Below are 12,846 nucleotides of genomic sequence, written 5' to 3' on the forward strand. Positions count from 1 at the left end.
TGCAACATGGTTCTGCTCGTTTTCTGCAGGTGACATGAGATGTACAGTGATTGCTGAAAATATTTTGAAAAGCCAGACTCACGTTGTGTCAATTGTTTGATTGCTCTGCAAAAAATGGATTGCCAAGAAGAAACCCAGCAAGTCACAAGAATGTTTGATCATAGATTTCATTGTTTTTTAAAAAAGGTCATAGTGTCACCAGCCAACCAAATTGGAAAGATCAAAGATTATTTCTTCAGAGTGGAATTTCAACAGCATGGTTCTCCTCACACACATTGCTTGATTTGGATTTAAGATGCTCCAAAAACTTGGCAAAGCTTCAGATGAAAATATGGAATCTTTTGTTCATCAATACATCACCTGTGAAGTACAATCTTCAGCTGATGAGTTCCATGAAGTTGTGAAGTGTTCAGAAATATAATACTAAACACAGCAAGAGCTGTCGGAAGAAAGGTACAAAGTGTTGCTTTAACTTCTCAAGGCCAAAATCAAAACATTTATTTCTCGTGCCAGAGAAAAGGTGAGTTAAAATAACACGAGAGAACAGTCAGAGTTATTGAAGTACAGAAACAGGCAATGAAAGAGGAGGATGCAAAACAAACAACTTTTGGAGAAAATATGAAATGCATTTGCAGATTGTGAACGAAACTGAAACAGTAGATGAACTTTTCACAAAGATTAACATTACACAAGAGTCATTTGGACTTGCATTTGGAAAACTGACAAATAAAGCCAGTGTTGTTTTACAATGAAACACCCAAGATGTTTGGATAAACCAGTACAATGCTGATCTCCTTCACTGCTGAAATGCAAATATGGATATCCAGTACGTCCAACATATCAAAGGTAGAAAGAGAAATTGAGTTATTGCTGAATCATGCTCAAAAAGAAGCACTGAATGGAAATGAAGATGCAAAAGAAGCCATGAAAAAGTTAGGTGTCCATCTTCACAATGGAGAAGTTGGTGCACAAGAAGCTGTCGACAATGTGTGTAACCAAAGACTGAAAGAATCATCCAGGAAAGTGCAATTTGTTCCCACTGGAGATAATATTCTCAAAATGAGTCTACCCCTTCAGGTTCTGCAGAACAAAAGCAAAGGTGGTGACGAGAATGTTGATGAAAAAGGTTGACGAACCTCGTCGATAGATACAAGGACAGACCAAATGCAACAGTGTGAAGATGTTTGTCTCACCACTTTCTGTTCACAATTCAGAGTTCTGGACAAATCTCAGATGTGTAATGTTAAAAGTGGAAAACATAAAAATTCAGCGTTTGAACTTCAAAATGGATTGGGTTACGTGCAGAAAAGAACTCGGACAGATCTAGCAGTGATCAGACGTGCAACATTTTCACTGACAAAAGAACCTGAGAAATACTATCAGAGTATTCTGCAGCTTTTTCTACCTCACCGGTGCAATGGTCAACTGAAACTTACCAAAACTTAAACGAAGATGGAGCTGTGAAATGTGGCAACCATCCTGTAAAATTTGCCAGAGGCAAACTGGAGAGGAACAACGCACCATTTGAAAAGGCAGCTGTCAATTGATTGAGCAGAAGAATTGCTAAGAGTTGCTTGAAAAGGCTGGTCCACTTGAGGATGTGTGGGCTCAGACACGTCAGGAAACTGAAGTGGAAAGGTTGAGCTGTTTAAATGTGCAGAAAGACGAGAACATAGATCCACTGATGAGAGTGACATCCCTGACCGACTTCAATGTGAAAGGAGAGACCACAACATTGAAATTTTTCAACTTGTTGCATTGTATGATGAAGCTCAAACTCCACTGAGGTCATTGAATGAAAAACAGTGAGAAGTATTCTTCAAGGTACGATAGTGCTGTCTGAATAAAAGTAATGGGAATGCCCCTGCACCATTTCATGTGTTTGTTACTGCCGGTGCTGGTACAGGCAAGAGTCACGATCAAAACGACATATTACGAGGCAACCAGAATTCTTGCTCGGACATTGCCTCATCCTGATGTGTCTGTATTGCAGCATTCAACATCAATGCATCCACAATACACAGCACACTGTGTATTGGTGTTGATGCTAAATTACCATCCTGGCCTCTTGAAAAGGAGGGTGAGGGGGGGGGGGAGATTCTTCAAGATAAATGAAGCAGTTTGCAGATTTTGATCATTGAGATTTCTATGGTGGATCACAAGCTCTTGGCATATATTCATGGGAGACTGACACAGATCAAACGGTGTCAGTATTTTTCTCCTTTTGGAAATGTTTCAATCATTACTGTTGGTGATTTCTATCAGCTTTCATCTGTGAAAGGTAAAGCTCTACACACAGAAAAATGTTCTCAACCCTTGGGCTGATAATTTCCGTTTTGCAAAACAGAGAATGATGTTACAGAAACATGGATCATTTGCAGAGATTCTGAATCGCTTGAGAACACGAAGGAGATCTGAAGGCTTACAAGCATTAAGTGAAAATGAAACTAGTGGAGAGTGTGAGGCATCCACATTTTTGCCACAATCAAGTCGACAAGTATAATGTGGATAAACTTCATTGATCCTGCTCCAATTCTGTTTCCATTGATGCAAAAGATTTCTTCAGAACTGGTAAAAAGAGCAAACCAGTACATCAAAGTGTTCAACACAAATCAGAGCAAGAAAAATCACACTCGCTGTAGATACACGCGCCATGTTGATAAAGAACATAGGTGGATCAGATGGGTTGGCAAATGGTGTCTTCAGTACTGTGTCTCGTAAATCACAAACTACTGGAGTTTCCTTTCCTTCAGTCGTTCATGTTGTATTTGACAATCCAAGAGTAGGGTACAAGTTGTGAAAAGAAAAATGCATACCACCATCATTACCAAGTAATAGCACTCCGATCAGTCCTCAGGAAGACAGAGTAACAAACAGTGGTGGAGTAAGGCATCAATTTCCTTTGAAACTCAACTATGCCTGCACGATGCATAAAATCGAAGTAATAACATTAAAAGAAGCTGTTGTCTTGCTTAATAAAATATTCTCTGCTGGGCAAGCCGACTTAGCTCCAAATCGAGTCAACACGAGAAGGACTTATCCAGAACTTCAAAGATTCCACCATTTACTGCAATGAAAATAATTCAGCAGCAATGGACAGCACATTTCCATTTATCCCCTCACCATATATTAATTATTCTGAAGATGTAACTGCACTCAAGTTAACTCCACACCATGTTCAGGGTCTCAAGTCGCATATCGAAGATTTAAGGTTTGATGGACACGTGAAGTTTCCCCTTGATCTGACCAGCCGTTCTGGAGATGTTTGAAGGTTTTCGGGTAACTTCAATATGGCCACCAAACCATGCGACCCATCAATTAGAAATTAACAAACTTATTCACACATGTTCCCCCAGACATGCTTGAAGTTTCACCTCAATCTGTTCAGCCGTTTGTGAAAAAGATTTTTTAATTTATTATTTTCAATCCAATATGGCCGATGAACCACGTGACCGATGACATCAAAAATTTACATTCTACCTCTAATGGGGTAGGGATCACACTTGTGAAGTTGTGTTAATCGGATAAGGTGCGTTTTTTCAAGCCAAGATGGCCACCAAACCATGTGACTTGACGTCAATTTTTACCATAGATGCAGCCATGGCGGGAGAGAGTTGCAAAGTTTCGCTTCTATAGGTTAACGGTTCTAGAGAAAACATTGAATATTTTTCTTCAATCCAATATGGCTGCCAAACCATTTGACCTCTCAATTAGAAATTAAAAACTTATATCCCCTTGCATTGGAGAATTTGTTTGTGAAGTTTCCCCTTGACCAGCTGTTCTGGAGAAGTTTTAAGGCTCTTGGGTAAATTCAATATGGCCACCAAACCATTTGACCTGTGAATTAGAAATTAACAAACTTGTAAAAGAAGGTATTGGGGAATTTCTGTGAAGTTTCGCCTCAATCTGTCCCGCCGTTCTGGAGATCAAAAATAAATAAAATAAAATAATATGCCTGCCGAACCACATGACTTACGACAAATTTTTTTTACTACAATGTGTTGTTGCTTCTGACGCTCAAGAAATTTCAAATTTTTGATGCAGCATTCTGTCAAATTCTGTCAAATCCCCACCCCCCCCAAAAAAAAACAAAAAAAACAAAACATGTCCCCATGGAGAGTTCTTGCCATGTGCAAAATTTCAATTTTTTTCCATTGCACGGTTTTAGAGATGGAGGTCCAAAGTTTTTCAAAGATGGAGCCCATACCATGTGACTGATGTCACAATTATCAATCAAGTATGCTCCTAAAAAGATGCATATACTACAGTGAAAATATCATGTTGATTGGACCTACGGTCGCAGAGAAAATGAATTTTAACGCGAAAAAAAACAAGGTTACCTCGCCTTGATATTACCATGGATGGTGGATCACAGATAGAAATAATTATAATCATGGAAAAATTTTGAAAAATTGCCAAAACACATTTTGGGGGTGATGCTGTTAAAATTGTTTAAAAAAAAGAAAAAAAGTGATATTTGAGGAAGATATATATATATATATATATATATATTTTTTTTTTTTAATCATTTCATCTGAGCAATGCTGGGAAGATTATTTTCAGTTCGATGGTACAGCATTTTGTCATAAAATAAACGAATACTGAAAACCACGTACCTTTCCAGGATTTTTAATACAAGACAAGCCGGGAGGTGACGATGGTTCGTGGGCATTATTGAACCATGCCACGAAAGGTACAATCGAGTTAGTGAAAGCTTTACCGTAAAAACCTCTTCCATCAAAATTGACCAAATCATATCGGATTTCTTCTATATGTTGTACTTGTAGACATTACGCACAGCTTCTGGGAAATGAAATTGCAAGGAAAAAATAATAAAAAAATAATAAAATAAATAAAAAGTTCAAGTGGGCGTGGCGCCGCCCAGAAGGGGCGTGGGAGGCCCCTCATGCAAAAAGACACAACGAGACCATGATATCTAGCTTGTGTCTAAGTTTCATCAAGATCGCATCAAATGCCACGGAGCTATGCTCTGGAGAGAGTCACAAACAGACACACAGAAACGAAAATAGTGGTCACTGCTGGTGCCCGCGAACCAAAAATATACCTTTCCTTCATCCCATGTCAAAAACGTTCCACTGTTACAATGTTTTTCTCAATTCTCTTAATTGCATCCCTCATGTAATGTCTTGAATCGTATCTGACCAATAAATTATAAAAATCCCAATTTGCAATAAATGTTCATGTTTCATCAATCGTCCTTTTCAAACGTCAGTGCCAATTCACCCCATTTCCTTACATCTCCCTCCTCCTAACCCCTCATCCCACCTAGTTACATCTACCTCCTCCTAACCCCTCATCCTACCGCTATGTGCGCCTCTTCAGTATCAGCTCTTCCAATGTCCCAAAGTGTGTGGTGTTCCAACATCGTGGGTTTCATTCCAACCAAACATACATCTCATTCTCTCAATCAGTACACTCAATATTTCAAACATGATTTTTCTTTTCTCTCACCTCCCCCTCTTCCCAACACCTCAAATATTGTACCTCCCCCTGCCTGCTCCCTTAATCAAAACACCAGTACCAAGTCCAATCCTTCCCTTCCCATCCCCTCCTGCACCTGCTCTCATAGCAAGCTTCCCTCTCAAAAACTACCCCCCCCCCCCACAAAAGCTGCCTCTTCCATCTCATCCCTCCACCTCCTTAAATCTTCAACTGCTCTACTCCCCACTGTGCCTCATCCCATCACCACCAAGCCTTTCCTCCTCATCCAGCCCAAACCTCTAACTCTTCTGTCATGTTCACACTATCCTCCCCCCCCCACCCCCTCCTTCCTCAAAAGTGTTTACCTCAAGCATACAGGACCTTCGCTCCCAGATAGATCTTTCCACACAGGTTGCCAATGACAAACCAAAAATCTGCTTCACAGAAGCTTTCCTCCTTCAAGACGTCTGACTCCCAAGTCACTTGGGAGTGACTGCCTAAACTTTAGGAGGACCAAACGATGTACACCAGTAGTCGGGTTGCCGCCCCATCGGTGGGATACAAAACGTAAATTGTTCAACCTGGTGGAGGTATGCACTCCACAAAGTGCAAATTCTAGTCACCTGCACCCAACGGAGGTGGACAGAGGTTATTTTTCACCAATTTGTCTGTGAGCAGGATATGTCAAAAAGTTGTGCACGGATTTGGATTAAATTTGGTGGACAGGTTGGGTGTGACTCAGACGAATAGATTAGATTTTGGTGAAGATCTGGATCCAAGAATGCAAGAGATTCTTCAACATTGGGCGATAGGGCCAAAAATGATATCCATGTCCATCATAGGTGCCGTCGATCAAGAGAACACCTTCAACATAGAGTGGAGTAAAATGTGAAACTTCATTTCCTAATCTGTGAAAGTCAGACACGAGACAGTCAAGATAAAATGGCATGTGGTAAAATTTATATCTGGCGACTGACATTGTATGGACACTTTTCGATTGCAGGTGACACAGGTAGAGAACACTTCAAATCTCAAGTCTGATGAGGAATCCAGTGAGAGGAGGAAGATGAGACCTGCTCGCTTTGAGGATGTCATGGTTTGATGATGAAGCAGCAAATGCCAAGTACAACAGGGAGCACAATCGCCAATCTCACATCAATCGACTCATTAAAATGACATCCATAAGACCATTTCTGTTGTGGTATTACAAAGAGGAGTGCTGTAAAGGGTATTTTCATAGGCCCTATTCCATTTCTGGTTTATTTAATGGAGATGAAACCGATGAGGACAGAACCTGGAAGGGCCACAAGTCTTTCCCCAAAGTCACTTATCTACTGGACTCCTCACCAAGCACATCAAAAACCCATCAACATGTTTTAATATTATAATTGCTTCTTCCATAATCATATATTTTGATCACGCAACGCTTACTGAAATATCACAATACTTTTTGATCTCACAGAGAACGAGAGGCCATGACAAGATGTGAAGACTCCGAGGTCAACCTCACAAGAGGCCATTCCAAGAGACAGCTGCTTCAAAGAAAACTTCACTTGGTAAGTGAAATGTTCATCTTGCAATGTAAACTGGACAGGCGAAACGGGAATAAAATGGGATGTTTATATCCTTGAAGTTTAAACATCTTTCATACACAAATTTAATGTCAATGTCGGAAAAAAATTAAAAAAGTATAGCATCCATGACGTCAAGAATTGGAAGCCCCAACAAGGATGACAACGGCAAAGAAAATGTAAAAAATAATAATCATAATAAAGTTACAAATCTTGATAATGAAGAATCTTTGAAAAACAAATCTTTGTTGGAGAAAGTTAAAGGAAACATGTATTTTAAATCTATTGTAATTTGACAAGTTTGTCGTGTTCATGTGTTTATGAAGTTGTAAAACTCTAAAGTATAATAATCATCAAATTTGGCAAATTGTATTGTCAGGAGTGTTCGTTAATCACAACTTCATCCCCTTGGCCTGACGACACTGCCAAATTATTTCCACATCATATGATGTTTAAAAAAAAAACTTGGAACATGATGTTTCAGATTCATCATCACAACAGATTTTTCAAGTGAGTTTGTTGGTAAAACTGGATAAAATATTGGCGAACAAGAGTGAGCAGATGAAACTGCTGTGGAAGCTCGTCACCGAACAAGACTGTCGAGATGACACGGACGATGTCCTTCCAGAGCACGTCAACAGAGAGCAGCAGCCGCTTGCTGTGTGTGATCGGATATCCAAAGAGCAGGCCTTCAGAAATCAGTTTGTGTCTCACGTATTGATGGAAATGGTTCATGACTCACAATTCAAAGGAAACAGTGAGTGCCATGATTGTGTGACACATTCTTTATGATCCACTGAACTCTGACCTGGGCGAGTAAATTCACAGAATTGGAAGTAGAGTACGTAGTTTAAAAACTTAGCACACGATGACATTTAGTATTTTTCTTCAAATTACACATTGTGCCTCTCTGGATAGAACAAACGTCAGGGCAAGTGATTGAAATGAGGTGTAAAGGTTCATGAGGTAAGGAGCGAGGTTAAATTTACACTTGTTATTACAACATGGAAACACCATCGCTCAACAGAAAGTATATAATTTAAGTTTTGTTTTCTGAAATATATCAAATGCATGTTATGATGAAACATAGTATATTCACATTGACAGAATTTCCCTTTTAGGAGTGTGCGTGAGGAACCATCTCAAGGACAAAGTACCGTAAACTGTCAGATGGGCGAGACTTTGAAACTTGTACCGAGCAAAGCAGGGAGAACAGAAATGTTACGAGAGTTGGTGTCAAAGCCACCCAATGCTCGCCTGTTTATACATTTATCGTTTTTAAAAGACGAGTCTAATAATTAATATTTTTTTACAAAGCATTGCAGTGAAGTATAATTATAAAGCAATATATGTATTTGTATATTGTAATCAGTGACAAGAGCGCAAGTGAGCACAATATACACCCTAACAAGAAGGTATATACAGAATTGTGCTACTGCATGGAAAACAGCATCCTGGTTGCCATGGCAACCACTTTAGATGATGAACATGTCACGACACACCGTCTCCACAGTCTGTACCAATGTACCAAATATGAAACGTGAAAGTTGAAAACTTTGGGAGTTGGAGTGCGGACAGGAACGGATGGAAAACAGCATCCTGGTTGCCATGAAAACCACTTTAGATGATAAACGTATGTCGCGACACACAGTCTCCACATATGTACCAAATATGAAACGTGAAAGTTGAAAACTTTGGGAGTTAGAATGGGGACAGGAACGGACGGAAACAGCATCCTGGTTGCCATGGCAACCACTTTAGATGACGAACGTATATTGCGACACACAGTCTCCACAGTCTGTACCTATGTACCAAATATGAAACGTGAAAGTTGAAAACTTTGGGAGTTAGAGTGTGGACAGGAACCGACATCACATAATACGCCCCGATATATATATATATATATATATATATATATATATATATATATATATATATATATATATATATCGGGCGTATAAAATAGTGTGGTAGATAAAAACATTAGAAAGGAAACGAGAGGGGAAGCACTCGGGAGAGTGCAAAACCTCCGCCGCCAATACTGCTGGGTCACTCAAGTGAACCTTGTATCTTATTCATTAAATATGATATCAACAGTGCTGACAGAGTTATTGTTCTTTTCTCCATTTTTTTTTGGGGGGGGGGGGTTGGAAATCACTTAAAACATGCAGAAATGCAAAAAAAAAAGAAATCGAAATTTTGTTGAAGAAAAGTTGCAAAAAATTTTTTCTCACAATTTTTTTTTGGGGGGGGGGGTTGGAAATCACTTAAAACATGTGGAAATGCAAATAAAAAATTTGGGGTCAAAGTCAAAGACCAAGTCAAAAATCTAATGGCACGATCCTTGGACCATACCCAATCCCCCCCACCAAGTTTCGTCGAAATCAGTCGAGGAGTTTTTCCGTAATACTGTTCACAAACAAACAGAAAGGGGTGAAAACAGTAACTAACCTCCAATCTTCGATGGTGGAGGTTAAAAATAACTTGCATCAAAAAATTTAACATTTTCACGCTCACGCTGATGCTCATGCCGTGGGTATCGCTCTCTGTTCTCGAACAGGCGAGCTAAAAAATATTAAAATATAACCTGTCACGTGGAGGACAGGTGGTTTAAATATTGAACATACAAAATGTGTTTATGCTCGTTAAATGGTTAATATTCCCAACACAAGCTATCAATGATGAAGCACACACACTCAGATGTAAATATAAAATCTCAAACACACTTTAAAACAAAGAAAAATTTCAAGTTTTGAACGAGTGTGGACAATTATCGTGCACTCGCTCTTCTCTTTACCAAAAAAAACAAACAAACAAACCAATGTCACCCCAGGGTGACCAGTATCTTGCCAAAATGTGAACATGAGTGACTTATTTATTAGATTAAAGTTACTCAAAAAATAAGGGTTTCGTCGACCTTGATGCTTGACCTTTTTATTTTCGTACGGTTAATGGTATCTCTCCAGGACCGTTGTACATGAAATATCAAGAGATTTTGATGAGAACTGAGGAAATAAAATTTTCATGAAAAATCCGTTTTTTTGTCATGACGTCATCAAATGACGTCATAGCATCAAACTTTTGACAGATCTGGAAAGCACTTATCAAGCACTTTCATATGAGGTATTACTCGATATGGTATCTAAGATTTCAAAATTTGACCTTGGGGTCAAAAACTTTCGACCTCCAGCGCTAACCATGAAGGTCAAGGCCGATCGCCACCAAAAATTAATCAGCTGAGCGCCAGACCATGAACTATATTCCCATGAAGTTTGAAGACGATCCAATCAAAATTACTCAAAAAATAAGGGTTTCGTCGACTCCTGATTTGCGACAGTGACCTTGAAAATTTTATGCGCTGAAAGGGACCTCTATACGACTCTGATATGCGAAGTTACAAAAATTTCCAATGATAACTGTGCTCTGCAGAGTGATTGATACGTGATTACAGACAAAAAAATAAATAAATAAATAAAAAAATCATCCAATGTCACCCGCAGGGTGAACCGTATCTTGCCAAAAGGTGACCACGTGTGACTTCTTTAAGGTCACACTGAGGTGAACAGAGCTGCTATCCACCAGGAGCGACTCCTTGAGGAATATCTGCCTACGAGAGATTCCGATGAGAATCGTTCTACAGAGTAACCATGAAAAATATGCTTTTGCCTCATAACATCACAATGTCTCAAGCTTGAGATATCTAGAAAGCACTCATCGAGGTGTTCAATTTGAGGTACTACATGATATGGTTCCTAAAACTTGAAAATTTGACCTTGGGGTCAAATATGTTTGACCTGAGGCGCTAACCATGAAGGTCAAGGCCAATCGCCACCAAAAATTAATCAGCTGAGCGCCAGACCATGAACTATATTCCCATGAAGTTTGAAGACGATCCGATCAAAACTCAAAAAATAAGGGTTTTATCGACTCCCCTGATTTGCGCCAAAGTGACCTTGACCTTTGACCTTCAAAATTTTGTGCACTGAAAGGGACCTCTATAGGCCTCTGATAAGGCGAAGTTACAAAAATTTCCTATGATAACTGTGCTCTGCAGAATTTTTTATACGTGATTACAGACAAAAAAAAATAAAAAAAAAACATACAAGCTGACTAACATATCTTGCAAAACTTCGTTTTGGCAAGATAAAAAAATAAAATAAAAAAACTGGTTTATTCTTCAGATTCCAAAACGCTTCAGAAGTAGCTGCAGTGTATTTGGAAGTAAGCTCTGAAGATGAAGACATGCAATTACTGTATCTGCATACTCACGTTAAACCACGCCCCCTCGGAGCACTCCTCGTCCCACCCCCACGTACAAGGCCGTTACCCCAGCATGGACAATATAGCTCTCCACAAACTAAAAAAAAAAAATTTAATCCCTTCCTGACGGTTTTCTGCGTCCATCATGTCCACCCCACGTGTCCTGCCAAACCCCTCATCCCCATTTTATTCCTCCACCGTGATTTTGGAGGCGGGGCCTCGGAGCAGACAGTTTGGAGGCGGGGCCTCGGAGCAGACAGTTTGGAGGCGGGGCCTCGGAGCAGACAGTTTGGAGGCGGGGCCTCGGAGCAGACAGTTTGGAGTTCTGCAGGCGGTGTGACGGTGCTCTCAAACCGATGTCTCATCGAAAACAACATCGTGAAGATCACTGAACGAGATGTTTCATGGTTAATTAATGTCGTTACATTTTATCTCTGAGTTAATGATAGACACCGAGTTAGGGAATTAATTTGCTCAAATAAAGGGGAGGGAATATGGGGGTGCTGTGTATATATTGGAGGTTCGGGGCGAGGGGGGCAGGAGGAGGGGCTTCTGTGAACGAGGTAACCTGAAGAGGGTTGAAAGAAGAACGAGCCTCGTGTTTGGTGGTTTTGAAAAAAGAAACCCGTTGAACACCATCGAATCCTTCATTAAATCCTTCACTCAGAACCCTCACGATAAAACACCTCGTACAGAGAGTGGAAACAAACCTTCAAACCTCAACCTTTGGTATCTTCACTTTAACACTCCCACGGGTGGCGGCCATCTTGGATTCGGCCCAAACTTGAGGGACGTGAAGAGTTTAATTAAATAACCAAATGTATCAAAATCAATCATCAAACCTTCCTTAACACAACATGGACACGGCAAACCCAGACAGAACAACAAAACGATGAAACAACGTTAAAACGTTCACTCGTTTCTGTGGTGGAGTCTGCGGGCCTACGGGGAAGGGCATGGTGATGATGCATGGTGGGCGTGATGATGGGAGGAGTGGCCGTCCTCAGTGTATCGGCAAGGGATATGAGGTGTGCGCGCCGCCTGAGGCGTCGTAGTAATGCTGGAGTCGTCCGGCTCGTGCGTGTGCATACGAATAAAGGAGAGCTGCCGGGCAGAGTACGCCCGCGCTCGTACTTTTACAACACAGCCCGGCTGGACTGTCCTTCCGCTCGTGTCTGCCTGCTAAGCATCTTCCATTTCAGTACAGTACAGTTTCGGCCCTCAGAAGAGGAAAGGTTACCCACCTATGGTCTCACCGCCAGGGGGGGTAAGGAGGTTGAAACAAGGTGTGGTTATCGTGCGGTCGAGGAAAGGGGAGACGTTAGGAGGAGCAGATATGGGTATCCGACCGGTCTGACCGTAACGAGTTCCCTCATGAACCACGTCCTCCACGGGATGCTCCACTGCGGGTCTTCAGCTCGGCAAGACCTGCGGGCTGTGACACCGTGCTCCCACCACGCGCCCAAAATCACTTCACAGCTGCGCGTCCCCATTCCACCGCTGGACCCACCCTTCTTGACCTCTCGTTCCGCCCACGTCATCAACTCCACTGCCTTGGTCCCGCCTCCGCGTG

The 12,846-nt window shown here is 40.9% G+C and overlaps 2 protein-coding genes across 5 annotated transcripts in view; one reads left to right on the forward strand and one right to left on the reverse strand.

Annotated features, from left to right (window-relative positions):
• LOC147033534 (uncharacterized) overlaps positions 1-12,761 on the reverse strand; it is a 29,069-nt gene extending 16,308 nt beyond the window's left edge. The window contains exon 1 of the mRNA XM_085856369.1: positions 12,746-12,761. Coding sequence (XP_085712495.1) covers position 12,746 — 1 coding nt within the window. The 5' untranslated portion in view covers positions 12,747-12,761. The remainder of the gene's footprint in view (positions 1-12,745) is intronic.
• Positions 1-12,846, forward strand: part of LOC147033531 (E3 ubiquitin/ISG15 ligase TRIM25-like) — a 472,162-nt gene that overhangs the window by 242,650 nt on the left and 216,666 nt on the right. The window lies entirely within an intron of this gene.

This window comes from Eptatretus burgeri, chromosome 2 (genome assembly GCF_056783735.1).
Source record: "Eptatretus burgeri isolate ZD-2024b chromosome 2, Ebu_testis_v1, whole genome shotgun sequence".
Taxonomy (NCBI): domain Eukaryota; kingdom Metazoa; phylum Chordata; class Myxini; order Myxiniformes; family Myxinidae; genus Eptatretus; species Eptatretus burgeri.